This window comes from Malaclemys terrapin, chromosome 2, assembly GCF_027887155.1.
Source record: "Malaclemys terrapin pileata isolate rMalTer1 chromosome 2, rMalTer1.hap1, whole genome shotgun sequence".
NCBI lineage: Eukaryota > Metazoa > Chordata > Testudines > Emydidae > Malaclemys > Malaclemys terrapin.
In genome coordinates this window covers 223046040-223072637 of record NC_071506.1, presented here as the reverse complement: position 1 = coordinate 223072637, position 26598 = coordinate 223046040, and the positions used below count along the sequence as shown (strand labels likewise).

The following is a 26598-nucleotide window of genomic DNA, read 5'->3' as shown; positions in this document are numbered from 1 at the left end:
CTTCCTAACGGTCAGAGTGGTTAAGCACTGGAATAAATTGCCTAGGGAGGTTGTGGAATCTCCATCATTGGGGATTTTTAAGAGCAGGTTGGACTGTCAGAAATGGTCTAGAAGATAATACTCAGTCCTGCCTTGAGTGCAGGGGACTGGATTAGATGACCTCTCGAGGTCCCTTCCAATTCTATGACATGTAAGGGAAAAATATGGTGAAGCTCAGTGAGGTGAAAAATAAAGCATTTCTTTAAATTGAGGCTACTGCACATGTGACTTATTCTATTTCTGTAACAAACTATTTAACACGACATTCTTTTGTGTGAAATAATAGAGCAATAACCTGATGGTTACCAAGGAAATGAGAACCAACCAATTTAATTTCATTCTGTGTTACCTTAGGCATCTCTGGCATTTAGTAAAACAAACGATCTTCACATTCTTGTCTGCTTCCCTTTTGATTTTCAGTGAAGGACTGAAACATTTCCTATTCTGTAAATGTAGTTGCCCCATTAGTGCAGAGAAGTACTTTGTAAGAATGATACCCTTTATGTTGTACCTCTGCTCCCCTTGTGACTGCCAAGGAAAATGTATTTGTCTTCCTGCTCAAGACACTTCTGTGTATATTTTTAAGATTGAAGGTCTAACCCCAATGAAGAGTTCATTTCTGTCTTCTGGCTGCACCAGCTTACACAATTTATTTATTCTGTATAAATAACATGACAGTGAATCCCGGGCTAATTCTGCTTCCTTAACAGATATCTGTGCAGTACCGAAGAGATGATGCTTGAAAAGTCTGTCTACAGCTAATCAATTGGAGCAGGTTTCCTTGCTGGTGTAAATTCGTATTTCTGCCCTGATTGGGATACTTGTGCTAAAGGGTACCAGCACTCACTGGCACTATTAAAATGTCACAGACAGCATAGGTGTGGGCAATGCTGGAAACAAGAAATCCCTAGGAGAGTTCTCACAGGTGTGCAGCCAAGCAACACTGCTACTCGCAGACCGTCTTGACCTTGTAATGGAAAAAGAGAATCCATATCAAGCTGCTGCACAGCATAATCAATCACTAGACACATCAACTGCTCTGGCCATGAAGAGTATATATAAATGTACAATATGAGGATATAAAACTACAGGAGTGTGAGGGGGAGTGGTTAAAGTGAAGATTCCTACAGTTCTAGCTTATAACAATACATTTTATATTTGCAAAATGAAGTATTCCCTCTTTGTGTAGTGTGACATTCTCTCTCTCTCTCTCTCTCACACACATTTTATTTAGCAGTTGTTTATATTAGAGGGACACTGTGTCAGAGATCATTGTGACAAATTTAATCTACTACAGATTGTGTACTGAAATACACAATATTCCAATACCCTATCTGCTCACAAGAATGGAGCAGGCAGGCAGATCGGACAGGTGGCGTAATATGTGGACACATGAACCCAGAAACAAAAACACAGCTGTTGGATCTAATTTTAAACCTAACAGTCTTGATCAAGTGGCTTTAGATCCTAATTGACTGGCTACGGCTAAATTATTAGTGGGAGCGGGGAGAAGGAAGTTTGAAGATACTGGTGAAAAGCTTTTGATAAAGGCAAGATATATTTGCTCCAGTTATGGTTCGTCCATTTGTCACAGTAAGTATTGTGAATATTTAAGGAAAAAGTGACTGGAAATAAATTCCAACTGATATGTACCCTATAACATTGCTTATATCAGTCAGCCATTCAGAGCCTTGATAACCAGAATGATATATTGCTTGTACATTTAAACTTTGTTTAAAGCATGTGGGAAAGCACAACTGTTATGTAAATTAGGGAACTATCTAGAAATGATTATACTTTTTCAATGCCCTATTGAAGAATATATGGTCACAGTGTCAGTCACAAGGTTATTGCTGAGTTTTTACATCAGATGGCAGGAATGTAACAGACATTACTGTCACCTAAGAGTGCCACCTCATGGACATTTACAAATCCAGATTATTATTTTTTAAAGCATAGAGGATAAAAATAGGCAATAAAATGCAAGTATCAATTATATTTTAAATTAGCTGGGTAAAATTTCTGATCATATAGTGGTTTCTAAACATTTTCAGTCTTGTTTTCCATCTTCACAATTCTCAGATAACATTTTTTAAGAGAGTGAGACATTTGAGCCAGAGTAAGTATAAAGTTAAAGTGGAGCAATAATAGGCTGCTAAAGAAAAGGGTCTTGTGTGTTTTTGTTTAGGAGGGATAACTTGGCTATGATAACTTCCTCTGGACTTCGCTATAAGGACTTGCGCTGAGTTGAAGATTCTCATGTTCTAGGACAATCCAGTGCCACCCACACACTGGCTTTGGACATCTCCACTGTGTCCTTTTTTACCTGTTGAAGAAAAGCCAAATTGCCAAACATCTGAAATCAGAACAGATTTATGTTTTTTTTTTATTCTGGAGAGTCTCGTATTTTTAAAGAATATTCAAGAAAAAAAAAACCAAGATTTTATATTAGTGTGGACGTGCTCATACCAAGACAACGATTTCTCTTTACGCTTCTAGGCCTTGAACACACTAGAATATTGTTTGTTTAGCTAAATTGATTTTTAAAGCAATCTATTTAAACTATTTAAATCTATGCAATCCCCTAATACAGAGGCACTTAAACCCCAGTTCAAATGTCTGAATTATCATATCATCCAGATTAAACACAAGATGCTCTATTGCGATCATATCAGTATTACGGGTTGCAATGCTTATGATTAAATGGTCTTTTTTAACGAGGAAGGAGAAAGACAGGAAAAAATGAATTGTGTTCTGAAATTGCTCATGAAATCTTCCTTTCACAAAGCATTGTAGGTAAAATCAAAAGACCTATGTACCCTCAGTGTTTGAATTACAGGATGGGGGAGGGAGGCAGGTGTGCCAAGTACACCCAGGAACATTGATAGCTCATTTACCAGGAGGTCAGACTGAAATGAAAGTGGATCCCTTGTTTTGTTCAGATGAAATTAAACAGTGCCAGTACGGCCCCCATTAACTTGCAATTTCCTAGCTTTTGTGTGTCTGAAGACAGTTGTGTTAATTCCAATGTATATAATTTAAGGCACAGTAATAAAGATTTCAAGATAGCTGCCTGAGATGCTTGCTTCACTCTGGATTTACTCTGTTAAAGTTTATTTCTTGTGCTTCCTTTCTCAGCTTTTCCCTCACTGTCTAATATTGTTATCTTCAACAGGCAAGTACAGAGCCCCCAAAGTTCAGAAAGGAAGATCAAAAAGATCGAAGTGCATTGCTAGCAGATATTCAGCAAGGGGCTCGCTTAAGGAAAGTTACCCAAATCAATGACCGAAGTGCACCACAGATTGAAAGTAAGTGTGCAGCTTTGTCAAGTCTGAACAAGGGGCCCAGGCCTGCCAAACTCTTGGCCTGAGTAGTCCTGTAGAAGCCAATTGGACCACTTGTATGACTAAGGGTCTGCAAAATTAGTCAGGGCCTTACGTTTGTCTAAGGCCAACTTTAGTATGCACAACTACTGCGGGGAGAGCTTGATTTGCCAAATTTAGAACCCACTCTAAATTATAGGTTCTAGATTTGTTATTTAGCACCTTAAGTGCACTACAGTAGACATTTCACAGTCAAAATTGAATTTACACTCCTCCCCCGAAGAGCTTACATTCTAGAAGAGAATGTTCAAAAGAGAATTTGTCAACTGTGGAAAAATTAGGAGATCTTTTTTCCTTCTATGTTTTGTTTTATTTATCTGATAAATCCTAAAAGCACAGCTACTCTGAAACAAGAGCATTTATTGTCTGCCTAGCACAGGTTTCCATTTAGTTACAAATGCATTATTTTTATTAAATTACCCCTGGAAAACTGATTTTAAATTTAAAAGGTAAAAAATAGTTTTAAAATGAGTTCTAGAGGTTCTAGACACACCTGTGGGTCATTCCATTCTCACACAAACCACTTCCAGGCTTCTGAGTAACTGTTGGCGAGTTGCCAGAAGTTTCTCCAGCACCTCTAACACTGAAGGAAAGAGTGTTACACATGTGTGACAGCTTTAATCTGTGCTGGATACCAGGCTGATCCATAGGGGAAGTGATGCGCAGATCAGCTGGACCCAGCGAAAATAGTGCTTTAAGAGATTACAAGTGACTTCTTTCAGTGTCAGCTACTCTTCAGAATTGTATGAAAGATTAAAATCTCAATTTTTTAATGATAGTTTAACAGCTCATCACAAAATGATGCCTGAATACTAGACTAAAATGTCCTAGCATTATTGAAGCACCAGAGGGTGCTGTGCTCTAAGATGTGGTTAAATAGTAAAGTTAGCTCTTTTGCACCCTCAGTAACTTTCCTTGCTGTATATGTTAAAACAACAAAATCAGAGGCTGCTGTTTGCTGGTGTTAGCCATTTGAAAAGCCTGAATGTAGACAACAAAACACATCTATAAACTCCTTCTCTCCTTGTAACAGAACCCAGAGGACCTAACAGAGATGGAGATGGCCCAGCAACCAGCAAAAGTGGTGCTCAACCATCGTTGGGGGGCTTGTTTGCAGGTGGCTTTCCCATGCTGAAACCGGTTGGCCAAAGAGACATGACGGGTAAGGATGCTTTTCTGTAGGAAAGAACAGACTAATGAAACTGGGGTTGTAATGTGAAATAAAAACACTCCATGTAGCTTTTGTGATTTTTTTTTAAACCTTTGATTTATTTTGGCACCAAACTAATACAGCTCTTTATGTGCACCTGAATCCTCCGCCTTTAAATGCTAAATAGTAAACCCTCCAGACCAATGATAAGAAAAATTGCCTAATATATGCTTTTAATCCAGTTCCTCAAATCTACTGCACTACAGATGTGCATATGCTTTAGAGGCACATAAGAAAAATCCCTGCCCTCTGGAGCTTACAAAGTTAGACCTTGATCTAGCAAATTACTTAGGGCCAGGCTTTCAAAGGTATTTAGGTGCCTAGTGGGATTTTCAAAAGTGCCTGTGCACCTAGCTCCCATTGATTTCAATAGGCACTTTTGATGATCTCACTAAGTGCCTGTAGTCAATGGGACTTGGGCGTCTAAGTAATTTTTTATGAATATTTCAGCCGTAAGCAGCTATCCAATTTTAAGCATGTGGGCTTTCACATTGACTTGAATGGGGCTAGTTGCATACTTAGGCGCATGTTTAAGTGCTGTGTTGGACTGGGGCCCAAGGAAGTAAATCTCCATACCCCCTCATCACATGAGTAGTCCCATTGATTTAAATGGAACTACTTGGGTGTATAAGGGCTACTCCTGTGAATGTATGTTTGTAAGGAAGTCTCAAGTAAGACATGACACAGTAACAGTAACAAAAGTGTGTGTGTGGGGGGGGGGGAAGTGGTAACACTAAAGGAGTGTGAGTTATGCTTTAGTTGTGCTCTTAATGTTTTTTAGTCTTTATATAAAATATTTAATTATAATTTTGTTATAATATTGGTAATTTTTGGGAGTTAATGAACGCTAAGGCCCTATCTTCACAGGAGAAATTTTCCAAAAATTTCCTACTGTTTTTGAGATCCACTTAGCTCCAGAGATACTAGTAGTGTAGACAGAGAGCCTATTGCTGCCACTGTTTTATGTACCACATCACCTAATCTTCTTCAGAGGAGTTGCTCTTAAGGCACAATTGACCGCAAGCTTGTTAACACTAATGCAGCTGAACTGCTGTTGGTAAAGGTAGGAAATTTTGAAAAATGGTCCTGGTCTTGATGGTGCCTAAGAGGTCAGTATTAGAAGTGAGCTGAGAAATGAGTCTAGAAGGTTGCTTGGTCTCAACAACATGTTCACTTTTAGTCATCCCAATCGTGGCATAACTGCAAGGGTAGATATCATATACACTGTATCTTAGGGTACATTGAATTATTCACCTAATGCTTTTAAAACAAGGACTTAGAAATTGAAACTAGAACCTGCAGAACTTCCCCAGTCACTTTTCTAGTGGCTTTTATATAGACCTGTTTCTCCAGGTATAAGAGGAGTTGGCTTTCAGTATCTGGTTACCCTGTTGTGATCAGACTATCACCATAGGTTATAGAAGGGTCATCTTCACAGATAATGGGCTTCATGTCTCCATTTACTCCATTCTCTCTCTAATGCGATATGGAATTGAAATTGTCACTGTGTGATTAGTTAAGCCACTAATAAATTGATTGCTCCCCTAATACAAACCACAAAATTGTCTCAATTTCCTGTGGCAGTCAGAAGACAAACCTTTCTGAACCAGGAATGAAAATGAACAAGTGTTTTATGAGATTTCCTAGCTGGACCTAGAGACAGGAGTTAAAAATTAAAATTAAAACCTGTGCATGAAAACATGGATTTTATTCCATTTCCTCTGATGGTTTTGCAATATGCTGGACCAGGATCAGTAATGCATTCTGGATGCATTGTGTTAGTAATATGAAGCTCTGGGGAAAATATTAGTTGAATTTCTTGAAAATGTGTCAATTAACTAATTACTCAATTAAGTGAAAATGTCCTGGGACAGTTAATTAGAACTGAAACTGATCTTCTCGCTCAGGGGCTGTGTGTGTAAGTTTAGGGGAGCTATGGATTCAAATATATTGCCTTTATCAATGGAAAATAAATGGTAGTTGATAGCTGGACCTTTTGAAACAGTAAATGGGCTTGTCACAAAATTGCTTCCTAATCACTAAAGGCTGCTGTGGGTGCCAAAATGGTGGAGTTTCTCTTTCAGAACTAATGTAGGCTCAGACACTCCGCATCCTGTGTGCCTGCTGTGTCCACATAGCCCTGGTGTATGTGGCTGAAATAGCCACAAAGTTATGGAGCCAACTTTTTTGTTATGGCCCACCCCAAAAATCCATGGGATGGAGGGATCCCCATAGAGCACATCTGCACAGTGTGCAGGAAGTGAAGTGTGCACATTCGCCGCATTGGAACCACACTAGTTCTGTGGCCTATTGTGTCTTCCCCATCCACTGATGCAGAAGGATTTTCCCAGTATGATTGCCGTTTGGGACAGAGCTGGATCAGCAAGCAGAGGAAGGTATTGTACCAGAGTTGGTGTTTTTGAGAATTTGGTTTATAACATTAGCTCTGCAGCCAGATTTGCAAAGTGATGAATCTGGGGCCTCCCAGTCTCTGTTAAGAAACCATGATGTGCATCACCTGCCTTCAGAGGCTGAGAGAGGAGAATTAGAATAACACCTGCATTTTTTTATTGGCCATTATAAAAGGCAGACTAAGTGGAATAATCTAAAAGTGCAACTTTCTGAGTGGACCAAGTCAGTCTCCAGGGCTTATGCCAGACAGGACCAGGCATGAGCAATTTTTAAAACTATGCTGAATTGGGTACCAACCCACATGCTATTCTTAAGGCACTTGTCTGTCTTTTCATCTTATTCTGCCTTGTGCAGAATGGAAAGCCTGTGTCATGAGCTGTCACTTATGACCTCCAGAATTTTCCCTGGAGTAGTTTTTCCCCTCAGGTTTGTCAGGCTCTCACATAAGGGAGTACTAAAATGGCTGATAAACTGGAGAACGTTAAGAGGAAAATGAACAAGTGTCTCTTGTACCAAAGCCTTGCAACCCAGCCTGGTTATTTGGGGGGCGGGCGTGGTCTCTCTATTTCATTCCAAGCCTCTCAACCACTGTCTGCAGCAGTCATGGACTCCAGTTATTTCTCTTACTAGTTGGACCCCACTGATCTCAAGGTAGTGATAAGTAAGGTGAGGTCTCCTTTTCATAGTGGCTCTGGGATTCATGAAAGGGGGACTATCGAAGTCCAATCTGCAGTGGGCCACAGCATTGACAAAGGTGACTGGTTTGGAGGAACAGGCCTTGCTTTGGAGAGAAATGGCCTTGCTCCTAGGTGGCTGAAATTCCATCTAAATGCCCTAGAGCCAAGCACCGTGAGAAGGGCTCTGCTTTTCATTCCTCTTTTAGTCTGGTCAGATAATACCATGGTAGTACTCTAGCTACCTAGCACTAAACAGGCTGGATGTCTTTGTCCCCAGGGCTTTCCACAGCATGGGAAAGTGTTACCAGATTTATTGAGTGGTTATTGATTATATTGACTATTCAGAGTTTCCAGCTAGTCGCTGGTTAAACTTCTGAAGTTCAAAAGGTTCTAGTCACAGAATTCAGATTAAGTTCAGTGTCTGGTAGGAACCCTGACGTGCCCAATGGCGCCACTAGCACTGAGGGCAGAGCAAAGCTTTTATTTAGCACAATTAGTAAAAAAAAAAACCACATAAGTTCCAAACCAAATGAGATGGTAGCTACAGTGTAAAATCAGGCTGATATCCTTTGCACATATGGTCATATTTCTCATGGAGACCTAGTGGTGATCCACAAGGGTCCCACCCTGCCTCTGGCATACCAAGTGAGTTCAATGGTCAAGATCTGGAGGCATACATAGTGGTTTGGCCTATTCTAGGGTCTGTTGGCTCTGATCTACCTTGAGGTTTGTGGTTTTGTTTTCCAGCTGGCAAGGCTGGGCAGCTGCCTGGAGTCCGAGTGCCTCCTCCAAAGTCTCCAGCCCCATTGAACAGCAATGCCAAAGCAAGCAGTCATGTTTCAAGTCTGCCTGATTGTGCAAGAGCAGCACACCCATCGGAGCTACCCGGTGGGCCACGAGCAGGACCAGCTCGGCCCAGCATGCCTGCCCCTCCCCCACCTCCGCCAGTTTCCAGCAAACCTTCCCTTGTTTTCCCACCTCCTCCACCTCTTCCCTCTCCTCTGGAAAAACCTGCAAAAGTGTCACCCCCGAATTTGGTTCCTCCACCACCACCTCCTCCTCCTCCACAGAGTGACAAGCCCGCCAAGGTTCAAGCAACAGCTTTGTACCTGCCACCTCCTCCCCTGCCCCTGGCACTGCCTTGTGGATTGCCAGTCAGAACAACTGACTTTCCTAGTACTTCTCCCCCACAGCCTGATTTGAGGGATTATCCACCTCCAACTCCTCCCCCACCTCCACCACCACTGCCTCCTACTTCTTCACCCAGGGGATCCTTGCCGCTGCCACCCTCCCCTAGCTTTAACAGCGCTGTGAACAGCCATGACATTCCACCCGCACTGCCCCCCAAATCTCCACACTTGCTGTTCCAAAAACCTGGTATTCAGTCCATGCCTCTCCCTCCTGCCCCACCCTTCTCTCAGCCTGCTGCAGCAGTGCAGAAAAAGAGACAAGGCAGAGGAGCAGGTAAGTTTTGAAAAAAAGTTTTCAAACTACACAAGGCTACAGAAAAATACAGCCCTAGTCTGGGAGCTACAGTGGCAGGAGAAGACAGGAGCCACAGGATCTAGCCCACAAGTGTAGACAGGATCTCTGAACTTGAGGGCATAGATCACTGAGTTCCCAGTGAGAGCAGTTGCTCCTGCTGTGGGTCTGTCTGCCACACTGTTGAGAAAACTAGTCCGTGCTTGGTATTCTCTTCCTGAGAGCTGAGCAGTGCAGCAGGTTGGAACCAACTTTGGGACAATAAGTATTAAATGGATTTCCTGGGGCATCCCTAGGGAGAGATTAATTCCAGTTATGCAAAAACCCAGCTTTTTGAAGCTACACCCTTAGGGAGAGGGTCATTGTCTGCTGACTACCTGTTACAGAAGACTTTTATAAATAAAAGGCTGATCTGCCCAGACTCGGTTCTTGATACAAGATAGATGAGCTTGTAACCATGGGGAAAACCTAGTTGTAGGTTTCAAAAGACTAAAACCTACCAGAGCCCTAGTTTGGAGTGATCTCTGGTAGGCTTTTTAGCATGCATGTAAGTTCTTTTATTGTTTTAATGTTTTCTTTGTAATGCTTTTACCTCAAGAATAAATGTGATTGCTTATAACTGTGGAAAATACACTGGTCATGACCCTATGAGAGAAAGCCAAGCACAGGCACTGGCCATTTTTAGCAGTCTGGCTCCCTGAAGATATCACAGGGTAAAACAGGGAGCTGTGCAGCCTTAAAATCCCTGGTCAGCAGAGTGAGAGGCAGGTTTCTGCTCTAGAGAGGTGACAGCAGAGAACTGGACCCCTAAAGTGGGTGCCCTTTGTGGATCACGGAGGGGGAATACAGGAGCAGTTACCCTGAAACTGTGACATATAGGGTGGCACTGTGTGTGAGATCTATGACCGTGTGAATTTCTGTAAGTGCCAATGGCAGTGAAAGAAGCGTAGAAGGGCAAAGCACAGAGAAAAGTCGCATAGTCTTTACAGGAAAGGAACAGTGAAAAGAAAGAGGAAAATGTGTTATGAACAACTGAAGAGAAGACAGCTAGTTAAGCTATGTAGAGAAAGGCAGCTCAACACTGAAGAGTAGACAAAGGCAAAGCTAATGAACTTGCTGTATTCTGATGAGGAAGAGGAATGATGGGTCAGGTTCACAAAGAAAATCCAGCCCACTGACAGAGTCCAGCAGGCAGGAAAAATCTTAGAGCCCCAACTACTCGGAGAGAAGCAGGGAAGAGGTTGATAGAAACAGCCTCCATGTTCCATCCAGACCAAATGCATCATTGCAACAGGGATCGGGGACAGATCTACAGGCAGACCTAGAGAGGATACAGGTGGAGAGAGGCAGACTGCATCTGGAAATCCAGCTACTTGTAGACCAGAAGTGCCAGTTTGAAAAAATATGAAATTGGGTTTGTGAGAATGAAAAATATGCAGCTTCCCATAATAAAAGCCAGTTAAAGGGTATGGTCTGAACCTTACATATTGGCAGCAATGTGTAGAGAGAGCAATTAATTGACTATTTTTTTAAAGCTAAGGGAAACACCTTTTAAATATAATGGGTCAGGTATTCAGAGATAGTGATGAGTATAGAATAGATAGAATCACTACAGCAGTAATGCTTGGAATGTGGCAGCTATAAAATAACCTACTGCCATGGTGCCATTTGGCTTTGAACTAAACATTGTCTCAGGTCTAAAGTCCAAACAGTTCATTTTTCAAAGGAATGTCTTAAGAACTCATTCATCCATTACTGTATCTTTATGTGCTGTCTGCTTCTTTTTAAGTAAGCAACACGGGGAAGTTAATTCCACCTCCGCTGCCTCCAGCAAGATCACCATCAACTGAGCTTACGAGCAAGTGTCCATATACCCAAGTTTCATCGTGGCCAGCTGCACATGAGCCCTATCCACAGCACAGAAATGGACACATGCACATCATTGGTAATATTTTCTAAATTAAACCTCTTTGCTGTACTTGAAAGATTTCAACACAAAAGCCTGAGAAGTATACATACTACCAAAACCCCAGCTCACAAATCTTATAGTAACTGTGAAAGTCCAGTGAGCATGAAGTCTTCTGTGAAAAAGCAGTATAATGAGAGAGATTCTCTGTAGTGTTCCTCTGTAGAAGAGCCTTATACAACAATCAAGTTATAACTTTTCATTAGGTTTTTGGACCGTCTGATAGAATAGAAAAGTAGACACCTGTTGTAAAATTCTACAGGACAGTGCAAAATGCTATACAAAAGTAATAACTTTCTATTAAAATATATTGGGTTTTAGAGTAATATCTACAGAACCCTAGTGGTTTCATCCCCATTACATTATGTAGGACAGAGGTTCCCAAGGACACTTTTTTGTGGTTTAGTGAGTTGGCTGTTTGTTCTTATCTTTGTTTCTAGCTGCTTCATTACTCTAAAGCCAGGTGAGAATACTGTCAAATACTGTCCTAACCAGAGCCGTCCCTTGGGTAGGGTGAATTGGGGGAACCACTCCGGGCCCCGCACTTTGGGGGGCCCTGCGGGCTGGTGCAATTGGCCAGTGTGATTGGTCCTGGAAGTGATAGATTCATCATTTTTGCTGCAGGCCCCGAACTCCCCTAGGGACATCCCTGGTCCTAAAATCATTGTAAAAAATTGCTGTGGTTGCCTCAGGCATGTTATATGATTAATATTGGAATGGTGCAGTTGTGAACGAAAATGGGGTAATTAACCAGATAATTCCACTTAAGATGGAGTTTTTCCACAGTATGAACCACTGTAAACGTCACTGGGATATCAGTCAGGAACTTCAACTATAATAGTTAACTGGGTCATCAATTTTCTTCCAGTGATAATCCAGTTCTGTTAATGGTGGCCAGAATTTATTTTCCTGATAGAGTGATAGTTTTTTTAATTCTCCAGATGACTTTGAGTCTAAGTTTACTTTCCATTCTGTGGAAGAATTCCCCCCTCCTGATGATTTCAAGCCATTTCAGAGAATTTATCCCAGCAAGGCATCTAGAGGTAAGTGTAGCAAAATCTTGTACAAGCATGACAGGATTAATGCTGTTTTTCCAACATTATTAAAAATGTTGATGTGAATATAAACAAACACTGGGCAAAAATTTAGTGTGAAATTATGATTGAGTTGCTAGGATACACTGAAAGTATACCATGATTATTGTATCTTTGGGATTCATTATAACAGTAATGAATCATCTTTCATTATAAAGTGTTTGGTCTTTTTCTATAAACAGTAATATGGCTGACATGCCACCAGTTTAATTGTATTCATTACATTCTTTAAGTAGGAAGCCGACTTAGCATGGTCTTGACCCAGCCTTAATGTGTTCATAAACTGGTGACGTCAGAAATGAATTGTGGTTTAATACTGAACCTGTAATCGCTATATATGAATATAAAAGACAGTTCCAAGTTTTCAAACCTGAGTGCTTAAAGTTGGCATACTATCTCTATATTTTGGCACCTAAATAAGAATGTCAGATTCTCAGAAGCATCAATACGCTGGGAGATACAGATGCTCAGCCTTTGAAAATCATATCACTGTGTTTTGGGAGCACATCACCCACTCAGCTTTGAAAATAGGCATTTATAAATAGATAAATAAAATCACACAAGTTCCTATTCTAACCATACAGGCTACTATTTGTATAGATCCCATGTGTTCTGTATTATGTTAGACAACTCCCTACCCCCCGAATCTTCATCCTTGCACTACTTTTCTTAGACTGTTCCCATAGAATCATAGAATATCAGGGTTAGAAGGGACCTCAGGAGGTCATCTAGTCCAACCCCCTGCTCAAATCAGGACCAATCCCCAACTAAATCATCCCAGCCAGGGCTTTGTCAAGCCTGACCTTAAAAACGTCTAATGAAGGAGAAGTTTCTATGCAGGGCCATTCTTTGAAGTACTGTAAGCATATACAGAAACAATAGACATCCTATAATAGATGGTATCCTATGTATCTTACAGATACCCCTAAAAATCCTCCACTAAGAACACATGTGAGATGAGAAGATCCCTCTAACAGACCTCTGGTGCAGTACTACACAGGACGAGTGAAGATAACAAGATAATATATGAAACAGGAGGTTTTGTTAAATGAGTAGAGATTATATTTTAACAATCAAATGATGCAATGTCGGACCTGATTTGATATTTTTAAAACTGGAAAAGAAATACTTTAATTATGCATTCTCTGAACTAGTCTAGTCATCGTTTGGCAATAGAGGAGAGTGCTGGCACAGGCTTTTAAATTATTGTTGGATACTTTACTTCAGGAATTTTTAAAACCAAGCACCATGAGATTTAAATTCTTTAGTAGTGTTCACTATGTAATTCTCATTCAAATCATCATCAAGAGATATCATCTCAAACAGTATTCCATGCATTAAATACACTCAGATATTTTTCTTTGTCACCTTTTAAATATTTTTAGTACCCCCCCCCCGAGAGCTCTAATTATATTTACAGGAGTTTTCAATTAGCTATCTGAAAATAAGATACTATATATTGTATGGTTATTGGCATGACTCTATAATCTCATTGTAAGTTACTCTGCTGCCTGTTTCCTACCTACCCCCCACACCGTTGCAAAATGGCCTCTCCTTCATTACCACCACAGAGGGGTCCATAATTACAGGGATTTATTGGTCAAACATATACCTAGGCAGGAGAAAGGGGCTGTGGACACCACTGCACACAGTACGCTACTCTATCTCAGGTTTGCTAGTGGGTGTACCCGTCAGAAGGGAATGAGCTAGAACATGACTACCTGGGCTGGACTGCCTAACAGCATTGCCATGCATTGGCAGATAGGGCAAAGCTTTTCCAAACTGCTTCTTCTGAGGTCAGAAAGCAAAACTGGGATGAATGCATTTGCCAATAAGTGTTTGTTTAAGGGCACAGCTGGACCATCATGTCTCTAAAATGTGAGCCTTTTGTACAGTATAGATTTTCTCTTTAAATATTGCTTATTGCTAGCCAGGAGCCCACCTGCCACTTGTTTGACCGGCTTTCTAGACATTGTCATTCCCTCTCTCCTCTGCCCCCACATTACCCCCAACATGCCCCACTCCAGTTAGCTAAAGAAGCTTTTAATAGCTAAATACTAGAAAGAAGACAACTGGTATTGCTCATTCTCACCAATCTCTTCTGAATGGCTCTGGAAACAATTGCCAGAAGTCCTCCTTCATTTACATGCTCCATGCAGCTCTTTTCACCCAAATACTAAATGCGAGCCATGAAGGGCTGCAGTCTGGAACTGCAGATTGATTCGCAAGATACCTCAGTTTGCCACAGGCACCAAAAACTCTCCTCCCCCTTCTTTCAGTTGCCGTGGTGGCTGACAGGGTGGTGAGCTAATGCAGGTTACCTTCATTACCTCACTGGAAATCAGACTTTTCCTGGCAGATGCATCCATAGGTTGGTTTGTCTCTGATTGGCTTAAAGTTATCCAATTAAAATGGCCAGGTTAAGGGTGCTTCAATCAGTCTTTTAATTCATGTGTTGTTTCCCTTGGAGACTCTCACTTTCAGGACCCTGGTCCTGATTTTCCACAGAGTGGCCTTAATCTCTTGTTTTTCAGGAGCACGGGGGTGCCTGAAATCATTCCAGAGGTTCTGCACTCTGGCAGGCACCTCCTCATTAACCCTCCTCTTTCCAGGGGGGCAGTGGCTGCTTAGCTGAACAGAACTGATTCTGCAAGCAGCTGCCAGGAGGGGGAGCAGCAGGCTGCAGATCGGAGGAGGAGGAGGGAGGGAGGAAACTCTTCCCGGTTGGCTAGAAAAGGATCAGGATTCTGGTTTCCACTTCTCAGCACAGAGAACCTGGGCCCCTCCCTAGGTTAGCAGAGGTGGTAGTGATCGCCAAGGGAGGAAACTCAAATGTGGAACCAGAGGGTAGATTTTAGGAGAATGGCTAGATTTGATGGTGGGGGCTGGGGAAAACTGATGCAGTTATGACTATTCAAATATGCATATGAAATTAAAGCCTTATTTGCATAAAATCTGCAGCATCCCAATTTGCAAATATAGCAGGTATGTTAAATCCAGTTTAGGGCTATACTTCTGCCCTTTTGCTGTCTATCTCTGGATAGTGCCTTTCTCTGCAAAGTTAGCTAGTAGCCTTGTCATCACCACGTAAATACTAAGGAAGGCAGAAGTGGTCATGCCCTTGCAACTAGCTGGACTTTAAGGACATCATGTAAATAAGATCCCAGCAACTCTGCTGTGGACAGTTGGGGGCGGGGAAGTTGTTCACCTGGTGCCTGACTGGTCAACAAAAAGCAGGTAACTGTGTGTGGAATCATTCATGCATGGATAAGTGGGCTGCAGTTACCTACATATGCTTAATATACTACCCCGGTGAAGGGCTTGGGACCAGCTTCTTCAGTGAACTTTGGCCGTTTGACAGCTACTTTGCATTGCTGGAGCCGCGGACCACAGCCGTGAATCTGGCCCTGAGTCTGATTGGACAGAGGAGGTACAGAGTGAGGTTCTGGAGCCACTGAATTATCTCCTGGAAGATCAGCTTTTCCAGCTGTAGATTGCAGCAGCACCATAGGGCTTCTGAACAGTAACCCCCTCCTGGCTTTTTACTTGCCTGTACTGATCCCTTAATAAAGAGAGAGAGAGAGAGAGTGTGTGTGAGAGAGAGAGAGAGACACATATTGAAAATATAAATGCTGTCACCAGTATTGTAATTACAATAGTTAACTGTGCTTGAGCATATAAAATGTAATAAAGTCAAATTTAGGCAGGCGTCAACATGGGCATTGCATCTTTTCTTACAGAAAGTCTAATCCAAGGCTATTCAGGAATAGTATTCTGCTACAGTATTAGTGTCATTGTGCATTAAAAGCAAATGTGGAGTATGACTTCTTGCCTATTTTCATCTGTACTGGAACCTGTAATACCGCGTAACAAATATTTTATAAGGACTTTAAAAAAAATATTAAAATGTCTCCTGGTAAATTAGTTCCTCCTTTGTACTTCAGCTTATGTGCATTAAATGGAGATGGCTTAGTAGTATTCCACCAGGGTGAGTGAGTGGTGGTACTTCTCCAAACCATGCCTCAGCTTTAAGGGCCTAGATTAGGTGCCTCGGTTCCCTATATAACAAATGTGGAAAGAGAGGCACTTCAGCGAACAGGATTCATAAAAAACAGAACCCCAGGTCAGTGTTTCTCAAATGCGGCCACCGAGGCCAGGGGCTTTTTGTTCAGCTACAACCTCCTAGGCAGGATGGGGAAGGGGAGATGACAAAGCATTGGCTCCTTCCCCACCCTCCCTGTTGCTCCTGGATGCGCTGCCCTGCTCCGCCTCTTGAGAAAGGTGGGGCACAACACTGCAGGAGCAAGGTGAGTTCTTGACCCACCTTGGGAGAAGGGGTTTTGGGTGGCAGGCTCCAGTGGCGGGACTTTAGGAGCCTGGCCATGCAGCTCCAGCCACACAGCCCTGGCCTTCAGCCGCAGGGCTTCAGCCTTCAGCCCCTTGTTGTGGCAGGTAGTGACCCCCGCCTCCTGTCTTGGGCTCCCGCCATGCAGTGGCAGATGCTGGCCCCAGGTTCCAGCTCCGGGTTCTGGCCGTGCGGCAGTAGGCAGAGGCCCTGGACGCTGACCCACAGCTCTGGCTGTGTAGCAGCGGGCTCTAATCTCTGGCTCTGCCCATGCAGTTCCTGTCCCCGGTTCTGGTCACATGCAGCAGACACCAACCCCTGGTTCCAGCCATGCAGCAGCAGGGCTCAACCACTCCCATCATCCCTGGACCCTGCTGCCTCCCACTTCAATCTCCCCCATTCAGGGTTGGGTCCAGGGGCTTGCATGGATTGGTTAATATTACTTTTCTCAGCAAGTATCATTTTTCACAGCAGACTTACTAGCTCTCTGGGAGGCTGTGAAAAGTAATAAGTGATATTAAACATTCAAGTATCACTTTTCACAGCCTCCCAGGTAGCTACTAAGGCCTTGGCTACACTTGCAGCTGTACAGCGCTGTGAGGTAAACCTGTCTTTGTGCAGCTGAGTAGGGAAAAGCACTGCAGCCTGTCCACACTGACAGCTGACAGCGCAGTGGTGTGGCCACACTTGTAACATTTACAGCTGTGTTGGGAGCGGTGCATTATGGGCAGCTATCCCAGCATTCATGTGGCTGCAACGTGCTTTTCAAAACGGGGTGGGGTGGAAGAGAGTGCTTTTTGGAGCAAGTCAGCTCTCTATTTTGCAAGTTCCAAACTCCCGGCCCCCTGCTCATTCATTCACTCATTCAAAGCAAACTGCAAACTGTTTGCTTTTCTCTGTGGTACGAGCTTTGAAACCAGCACTTCCGCATTCCTGCAGCCAGTCACAACAATGGAGAGCATTGGCCACTTGACAAGGTGATTAGTACAGCGCTGCAAGCGTTTACACTCACACCCGTGAGTCGTAGCCACTCCGCTGCAGCTGTTATTCCTCTTGGAGATGTGGTGGGTGCAGCGCTGTAAGTGCCCTGCCAGTGTGGCCGGGGAGTGAGTTACAGCACTGTAACTTGCAAGTGTAGCCAATGCCTAAGTGTGCTGTGAAAAGTGATATTCACAAATATCACTTTTCACAGTATTATTTTTGAGTCTTCAGAATATATATATATAAAAATTACAATATTTGGGTGTGTATCTATGCCTATTTAAATTGTTTTTCTTAAAGTTAATTATGTTTTTTAGGAAAAAGTGTCAGTGCAACCACCAGTGCACTCTGAGGCCACCAAAAATTGTTTTGATAACCTGGGCATTAGGTGGTGCCTCACAGAAGCTAGCCAATAGAAGCCAATCCCCACCCCTCTGCAGTAGGCATCTAAGTCTGGGCTGCAGGGGGAGTGCCTTGCTGTGCTTGGGAATCTCAGCTGCCACCCCCTTTTTTTGGAGTTAGATGCCCATGCCACTTCAGCTAGAAGTGTGGGAGGACGAGGGAACCTGCCTTTAACTGTGGTTAGGATACTAATGTAGGATATTGGAAAACCCTGGTTGACAACACCTTCCCCCTGAGAGGGAGAAGGCATTGAACAGGCATCTGCCACCTTTCCAGTGGGATATTCAGGGAGGGGCACCTCTGTCTCTCCTCTTTAAGCTGTTCCGCTGTAGATAAAACATTTTAAAAAGTCACTGGCTTCTAGGTCTCCTGTGTGATTTCTCTAGCAACCACAGTACAGTGAGTCTCGTGTTTGCGTGCACACACACTCATTGGCCCCATGCTTTTTTTTTTTTTTTTTTTTTTTTTTTAAGTTATCTGCAGCACCACACCAGACTATCCCATAGTCCAGGGGTTAGTTCACCAGAGGTCTCCCAGATCCCAGCTGAGTACCCTAACTAGTGGGCTAAAAGTTACAAGGGAGTCCTCCTTGCTCCCCCGAGTCGGTTTGTCTAAGCCTGCCTCTAGGGGTCTGAGCTGTTGAGCTTAGTTGGTGCTGTGGCACCTGAGCAGGCATTTTGTGAATGGCAGGATCCCTAAATCTGGGGTTTAAGTGCTTAAATCCTTTTGTGAATCTAGCTTTAACTATTTAAAATTCCTCTGTACCCAAAATTTCATCCTACTACATTTTTATACAATTCATGGTGCTGGCTGACTTTCCCCTGCAGTCAGATGTGTAAAGAAAGTGGCTGTTGACTATCAGAGGCTGAGGTAGCAGGCAACTTTGGCCTCCATTACATTGTTGTATGTACACCAGCACATGAATGTGCCCATAGAAATTTAAAAACATGGAAGATGATACAAACACCTAGGGGTTCCCCCCAACAAAACCAAATTATTTTCACTACTCCTACACTTTGGTGGTTCAGCATCCATGACTGAATCCTTGATGCTTCTGCCCAGTCAGTAAGGCACTGACTCAACACTCAACTAACACTCTAAATCAGTAACTGAAGAGGGTATTGCTTTCTCCAGTATTATGGAGAAGTGCATGCAGTGATTGTATACACAAGAGAGGGTCTCAACCTCAGCCCTTGTTTTTTTTACAATGCACTATAGGCAATGGCCAGAGAACACCTGGCTCAAAGGGACTTTGCAGGGTGAAATTTTTTGTATAAAATACTAAGTACCTGGTTCATGGTGCTGAAATGAATTTATTTATTATTTTTTCCAAACAGCAGTTCCCCACAGATACATAATTCCCACAGTATGATTGCAAACCTATACATATTAGTTCCCACAAGAAATTTAGCCAAACAAGCTTTGCAGTGTCTTGATTCAGTCTGACGGCATACATCTTGACACACACCCGGACAGGCAACAGGGCTGTGTGAAAATAGCTGCATGAGATGGTGGGCACTAGCTGCAGAGAACAATACAAAACAGTGCACTCTATTTAAAGTGGACATCTTTATTCCCTGCCCCCTTTTGCTCAACATAGCCAAGCCAGAATTCAGAGTGAATGTGAAACAATGCCTCTGTGCCACCCACTCCACTGGCTTTGAAGTTTAGTGTCTTTATCCTGCAAGCATTAAACATATTTTAGAATTTAGCAAGTCAGCACAGGTATTTTAATTTACAACATACTGTGTTTCACATAATGCTTGTCAGCATCATTCAGGGCAGGTTTCGTGCAAGAGCTTATTTGAGTTGTGGACAATCAGGGTACATCTACACAACCAATGGCAGCCTGCAGCCAGGAGTCTGAGCCTGGGTTGACAGACTCAGGCTTGCACTACACTAGAAATAGCTATGTAGATGTTCAGGCTCAGGCTCTAGGGTGACCAGATGTCCCGATTTTATAGGGACAGTCCTGATTTTTGAGTCTCTCTTATATAGGCTCCTATTACCCCCCACCCCCATTTTTCACATTTGCTGTCTGGTCACCCTATCAGGCTCTGAAGTCGGGGGGAGGGAGGGGGAGTTCAGAGCCTAAGCTCCAGCTTATGCTGCAATATCTACACAGGTGTCTTTAGCACTGGAGCACAAGCCCAAGGTCTGTTGCCCCAGGCTCTGTGATTCTATGCCACAGCCTGTGGGCTAATGCCTTGGAGGCTCCAATCCTGCAAGTGACTTCATGCATGAGCATCCCTGAACCACATCAAGCCCCACTGAAGTCAAGAGGATTCGGGAGGTACAGCATTCTGCACGTAAGTTGCAGGATCAGAGCCTTAATGTGCAAGAATGAGAACACTAGCATTTTCATCTCAGTTGTGTGCTTTTAGAGGAGAAGACATCGCCCTTCTAAGCAGAACTCCTGTCTTACAACTAGAGAGGAGCCGCGTACAATATTCAGTTTGGGGGAATTTGATTTTTCCCTTTTTAACCATGGCTTCAGTACACAGAGTGCACTTACAGAAGCAAGATGGAGGATCAACTTAAAAAAAAAAAAAAAAAAAGTTGACCACAAGGGTCTTTGAGACATTTTACTTATTTGTTTCACATAAGTGGACCAGCTCTTCTTCAGGGAATCAGTATATACACTCTGATATTTCATTTACCACAACACTGCCTAGGCAACATAGAACATGATTACACACAATGAATTAGTCATTTACGTGTAAGAGAATCCAATACATTGGTGCAAAAGGCACAAAAATCACTGCCTGCCTGTATTTCCCTAATGCACAAGCCTGTCTATCCAGTTGCTGGAATTCCATGGTTTGGGTGTAGTTTTAGAATCTCTATGGACTATATGAAATGGTTGACACAGTCATTCACAGTGTAACATTTTTGGGACAGTGTGTGCCAAAGGAAGTTATTTTCATCTTTTTTTTATTTCAGAATCTGACAAGCAAACTTTCAACTCCAATCTGCCATTGCTTGGCTATGTTTGCATTACATTTACCTCGCTTTGGCAGCACATGGGTTTGTATTATATATGCTGCTGAACACTGGCCTCCTTGGCACCTTACATTATGGATGTAGTTGTGTTTTTTTGGGGGGAAGATGCACAATATTGCTTTGGCTGTTTTAAATTGCTGATGATCCAATGTACAGCAGCTGTGGCAAAATGGCTGATATTGGTATGGTGGATCCCATGCTTTTCACAGTTTGGGGGCGGGGAGGGGAGAGAATAGAGAGAGATTAGGACCCCACCCCTTGTGGCAGAAAGGGCCCCACTAGTGGCCCGGGAAGGTGGTAGAGAAGAGAAGCGGTCTGGATTTACTCCTCACTCTAAGCCCCAGCCCCTCACAATCCCTGCAGGTTTCTTACCCTTGGTCCTTAACGCTGTGGGAGGGCATCTCTCTTCCACCAGTTCTCTAGTCTTTCAAGTCTCAGCAACCCAACTCCAGTCCCCTCTTCTGCCTCACACAACCCTCTCTACCTGAAGCAGGGAGGTTTTATTAGGTTCCTGACAGGGCCTTAATTGACTACAGGTGTTCCAATTAACTTGAGGTAACCTTCCCTCGTCTACAGGGAACCACGCCTTAATTAGGCTAAGGTTTATATATCTCCCATGGCTCCCTGGCCCTGCTGGGAGCATATTAAGAGAATTGCAGAAACAGTGATATAAATCATATTTTATAGTGCATCTCATGCACTGTAAAATATCACAGTACACAGTGGCTCACCTCTGAACAGTTACTGAGGTTACCTGGATACTTTGTATAGTGGCCACTGTCTTATACTTGGAGTGGCAGCTACACTGTCTAAGAGACATGTTCAGCGTTACCTGCAAAGTCAAGGGCATGGAGTGTAGGACTCCTAGAAAGGTGTGGATCACCTCTGTCCTGTTTCCATTTCAAGCAAGTTGGAATTATAGTACTTATGAAAGAAGGGAGATAAATTAAAAAACAAAGATGCATTAAAAAACCCAAAAGGGGATACAAAGAGAATTAAAGGGGAATAACAACCAGAAAATCAGTTTGAGCCCAGATGTATTTCACTGGCAGATCTTTTTGAAATTATTCTACAATAACCTGGATTTATTTAGGTATTTATACCTGCTCCTGTATTTTTTCACTTCATGTTCTAGTCTAGCCCATGAAAGCTTATGCCCAAATAAATTTGTTAATTCTCTAAAGGTGCCACAAGGATTCCTTAGTTTTTTTGTTTTTGTTTTTGTTTTTTTTTTTTGGGGGGGGGGGGGAGGTTGGATTGATACTGTTGTTTGAGGAGAGCTGATAAAGCCACTACAGGACTTTAATAGAAAGCAAGTAAACTGAAATGGATAATTTTATGGCTGTATATGGTTTGTGTAGCCACAGCATAAATATAGACTTAAGTGTCTGCTGAATGGATTTATAGCTGGAAGTGGCAGATGAAGCATTAGTAAAAACTTCCTTAAACTGTGTTTGTAAGATGTTTGACTCTGATTCCAAGCAGCTGAGGGCTAAGTATTTTGTAGGGGTTGGGTGCAGCCCCAAACACACTGTGTCAAAAGAGTGGTAAATTGATGCTCCCCTTCTGAGAAACTTCAGTTCCTCAGTGGGGGCTTCTCTTCTCAATCATCAACCTCCCTCCAAAAGAAAAACTTTTTTGTTGATGCTGTTGCAATATTTCAATGGGTGGGAATTAACACTTTGTCCCCACCCAGCTCTAATATTGTCCCTTGTGTCATGAGTTAAGAAGGTTCCCTTGATCAATGCTCTTCTTAAAGTAAAGGAGTTAGGGCAAGAGCACACAAAAAGTAGATAATCACTGAAGTCACATAAATCCAAATATGAATCTAGAGGGTAAAATGGTGTGCTGATGAAAAACTGCAAATAAACCATTTGTATCCTCCTCTCTGCAGATTGTAAAGGAGTAACATTCAGATCATAGCTTCACTGTGAATTTGTGCCTTGCAAGGAGTAGGCAACAACTCAGTCACAATCACTTCCTTTTTCCTGTACTAAATAATTGAAGATTTCCTCCGGCTGTAAACAGCATATACCATTTGGAGATCTCACAGAATTGTCTTTCATACGGCAATATGGTCCCACAGCCAGACTACTGTCCCTAATTTTATCTTCAATGCCCAGCCTCTGTTCTTAACAAAAAAAAGGGTTCTGACTGAGTTGTCACTGCATTGATGTGTCTATCAATGCTGCCTTGAAGTCATTTGATTATATAATATACTAGGCACTCAGTTTGATTCTGCCTGCAATACACAGTACTATGAATTTTAGGGAAAGGAAAAAAAAAAAACCTACCAGGCATCACAAGTGCAATCGTCGTTTTTCCAAGGTATGAATAGGTGAGGGCAGCACTGAGTCCCAAGGGCATAATTCTGCTCATGTGTTCTGGCATAAGTCAGAGTGGCTCCATTGCAGCCAACAGAGTTACACAAGCAAGCTCAGAACCAGGCCTTTATCTCTAATTCAGACTGTCAGGTGCTGCGGTTTTTGTTTTTAAAACCTCTGTAGCTTCCAATGTGAAGTGGTAAGCATACATGTAGCTGGTGAAATTCTAAGCATTTGAGCTTTGCTACCTAGCCTGAGCTATACAGGGGGAAATAAAACAAAAACATTTGTTTGCTGTAAGAGATTATATGGAAATGACACTGGAATGAAGTTATTCCTTGTTTTAATTTTTTGTTGCCCAAACAATGAAACATTCTGCACTACATTAGCTGGCATGCACACACGGGCCAATCAGTGACTCTCTCCTTTCACTACACACAGAACAGGACCACCACATGATTGGACAAAGGAAAGCAATTTTGTTAACTCGATATAGCTACTGAGGAACATTTTTCTAGAAAGACAGAAGCCTTTTTGTTTGTTTGTTTTCCTCCTGCAAATTCAGCTGTGTGGACTGGAGACTATCTTTCAAGGCTCGAAGAACTATAGAGTCTTCTTGTGAAAAGGCTAATGGTGTCCACTGTGGCTGAAATGAGATAACAGTGGTTTAAAATCCACATACAGCAACAATCAAATGGAAAACTAAGAGAGGCTATAACATTATATAAAAGAAAAAGATTTTTGAGACAATCCATTCAGAGAGGTATCAAAAGGGACATAAAGATAATGGAGGCCTGATTCTACAATCATTTAAAGTGGTGTAAACCAGGAGTAACACCACTGAAGTTATACCAGCACAATCAGAATCAGACTAAGTCTTGCATTTATACATCTTATTTATACATATGCAGATGAGCTGCTTTTCTGACAGCTTAGCAGTTTCTAAATCAAAGTATTAAAACATTTGCTTACTTCACTTGAAGAACTTAATTTCTGTATCGACACAGTCATAGAAAAGGTCTACTACTTCAGCAGGATCCAGAACCTCTGTACTGGTGAGGATGTCCTCCATAGCTTCTAAGCCTTGTCTTTCAAGGTCTAACATAATCCTCATCAGCTTCTGACCTTTATCCTAAAGGCAAGAAACAGCCAAGTTAAAGTACCCATTAAACAAATTCAGGTGACTTTTTACTACTCCTCTCTGCTGTGGGGGCACCGTCACACTATTTGAAAACGTCCCATTCCTTCACACACACACAGCCCATACTGATTTTTTTTCTTCTGTGTTAGTGTGGTAGAACCCTAAGCAAAAATGAAAACAATGGTCTATCATTTAACATGCAGAACAAACAATAGAGACTAGTAATCAAGAAACAACTCTAGTAAAATAGTGAGTAGTAAATTCAAAGGAAATAAGAACTTTAAAGATTGTGCACAGCTTGAGAGTGGGGGATAAAACTTGTATAACTATGAGAAAAAAAAGAGTTTATTTGATTCACCTCAAGTCTGAAAATTCATTAACAACAAAAACACTGCAAGTCACTGAGGGGTTCCTGGAAGGATTTTCCAAAAACAGGCACTGGTACAGAGAACAGAATGTAGAACAGTATCCCTCAGAACATCACCCTCTTTACTCTAGCTTTAGTCACAGGATTAAAATTAATGAGTTTGCCCTTTTACCTTTTAACCTCTGTACAGTCAAACAGCATCAAAGTGAAAGACAGATGAAATGTTACGTCTAAGTTACAGAGAAGAGAGATTCCAACCCGGAATAGGGCCTGCGTCTCTATCAGACACTGCAAGGTTTACTAGGCTGCTGCTTTTCAACAGTTTCTATGTAGAAAGTCCTCTCCAGAAAATATATTGCTTCAGCTAGTTTTTAGCATAAAAGCGCACTTTCTACTTCAGTCTCTGTGAATGGTTGCAGCAAGTAGCAGGACTGCTCTGTGTGTTTTGGAACCGACTCCTTGAAAAGAAAATGCCATTTCTGTCTTTGTGGACTATTTCACTGATTCTGGAAGCTGCAAACAAGATTCTCACTCTAAGGAGGAACATTTTTAGCAGTAAGGGTTGCTGTGGCTTTTACAGGTTCTCTTATTTGTGCTCTATAGGTCTTCCCCAAAAGGACAGAGTCACTTATGCTAAGCTTCAGAGTATCAAGAATCCAAAGTTTCAGCATCATGGGCCCTGGTTAATTTTATATTTGCTCTTAAGGGTGTTCTAAAATTTCACATGAGAACATTGAATACTTTTCATACAGAGTGTGCTGACTCAGCCAGACTTTCCTATTTATTCTCCATGATTTGAAGGTTGGCCTCAAATTAATTTTCCAAATCCACTACCGCCATTTTTTTAAATTTTAAACATGGTAAGTTAAACTTTACCATCTATATTTACTGAAGAAGCCTTCAAGTCATCTTATGTAGCAGTTACTTCCATCACCACCATAGGTCTGCTAGGCTTTTCTGATTGTGAATCTATGTGACTCTCCAGTTGACAGCAAAAAACTAACAGGTTGAGGCCAGAAAGTTTTAAACAGGAATAGGCTGGTCTGTTTGCTTTTTGGGCTTAGGCCTTTGTGTAAAGAAAAACATAACTTTTCAGAGAGAAAATACCATCATTTAAAGGTACAGAACTAGGGTGGGATGGGGTTAGTTTTAGGATGGCACTGTGTTAAAAGAGGGTTTTCGATAGTCCTTTCCTCTGAAGAACACACTATGAACAGTCTTTTCCTTTATTAGCTCAAGAATCAGAAGGCACGTGTCTAATGAATCTTGCAGAAAAAAAATGAACTAGATCTTGTTTCATTCCTTTAACGAATGAGATGCACTAGGAGAAGATATAATAAGTAGGATGGTTTTTCATGATGTATGGCGTTTGGTGGAGCCATTGTATTTACCTGGTTGTGCTGATGATGAAATGGGAGGGAGGAGTCATCAACCTCCTGTACATAGTTTGCCAAAATGGCAGATTATTGATTTAATTCAGGCATGGCCAACCTGAGACTGAGAAGGAGCCAGAATTTACCAATATACATTGTCAAAGAGCGACAGTCATACGTCAGCAGCCCCCCATCAGCTTTCCCCCTCCCCCACTCCCAGCGCCTCCCACCCACCGGCAGCCCTCCCCACACCTCCTGATCAGCTGTTTCGTGGCAGGCAGGAGGCTCGGGAGTGTGGGGGAGGAGCAAGGGCACGGCAGACTCAGGGGAGGGGGTGGGAAGCGGTGGAGTGGGGGCAGGGCCTGTGGCAGAGCCAGGAGTTGAGCAGTGAGCACCCCC

At 42.4% G+C, this 26598-nt stretch overlaps 2 protein-coding genes across 3 annotated transcripts in view; one reads left to right on the top strand and one right to left on the bottom strand.

Annotated features, from left to right (window-relative positions):
* Positions 1–16087, top strand: part of WIPF3 (WAS/WASL interacting protein family member 3) — a 54056-nt gene extending 37969 nt beyond the window's left edge. The window contains exons 3-8 of the mRNA XM_054020052.1: positions 3215–3347; positions 4456–4584; positions 8469–9185; positions 10993–11148; positions 12111–12212; positions 13183–16087. Of these exons, the coding sequence (XP_053876027.1) occupies positions 3215–3347; positions 4456–4584; positions 8469–9185; positions 10993–11148; positions 12111–12212; positions 13183–13223 (1278 nt within the window). The 3' untranslated portion in view covers positions 13224–16087. The remainder of the gene's footprint in view (positions 1–3214; positions 3348–4455; positions 4585–8468; positions 9186–10992; positions 11149–12110; positions 12213–13182) is intronic.
* Positions 16088–21078: 4991 nt separating this feature from the next.
* SCRN1 (secernin 1) overlaps positions 21079–26598 on the bottom strand; it is a 55969-nt gene continuing 50449 nt past the window's right edge. For both annotated transcript variants that reach the window (XM_054020053.1, XM_054020054.1), the window contains 2 exons: positions 24291–24450; positions 21079–23964 (listed from right to left, as the gene is read on the bottom strand). In XM_054020053.1, coding sequence (XP_053876028.1) covers positions 24292–24450 — 159 coding nt within the window. In that variant the 3' untranslated portion in view covers positions 21079–23964; position 24291. The remainder of the gene's footprint in view (positions 23965–24290; positions 24451–26598) is intronic.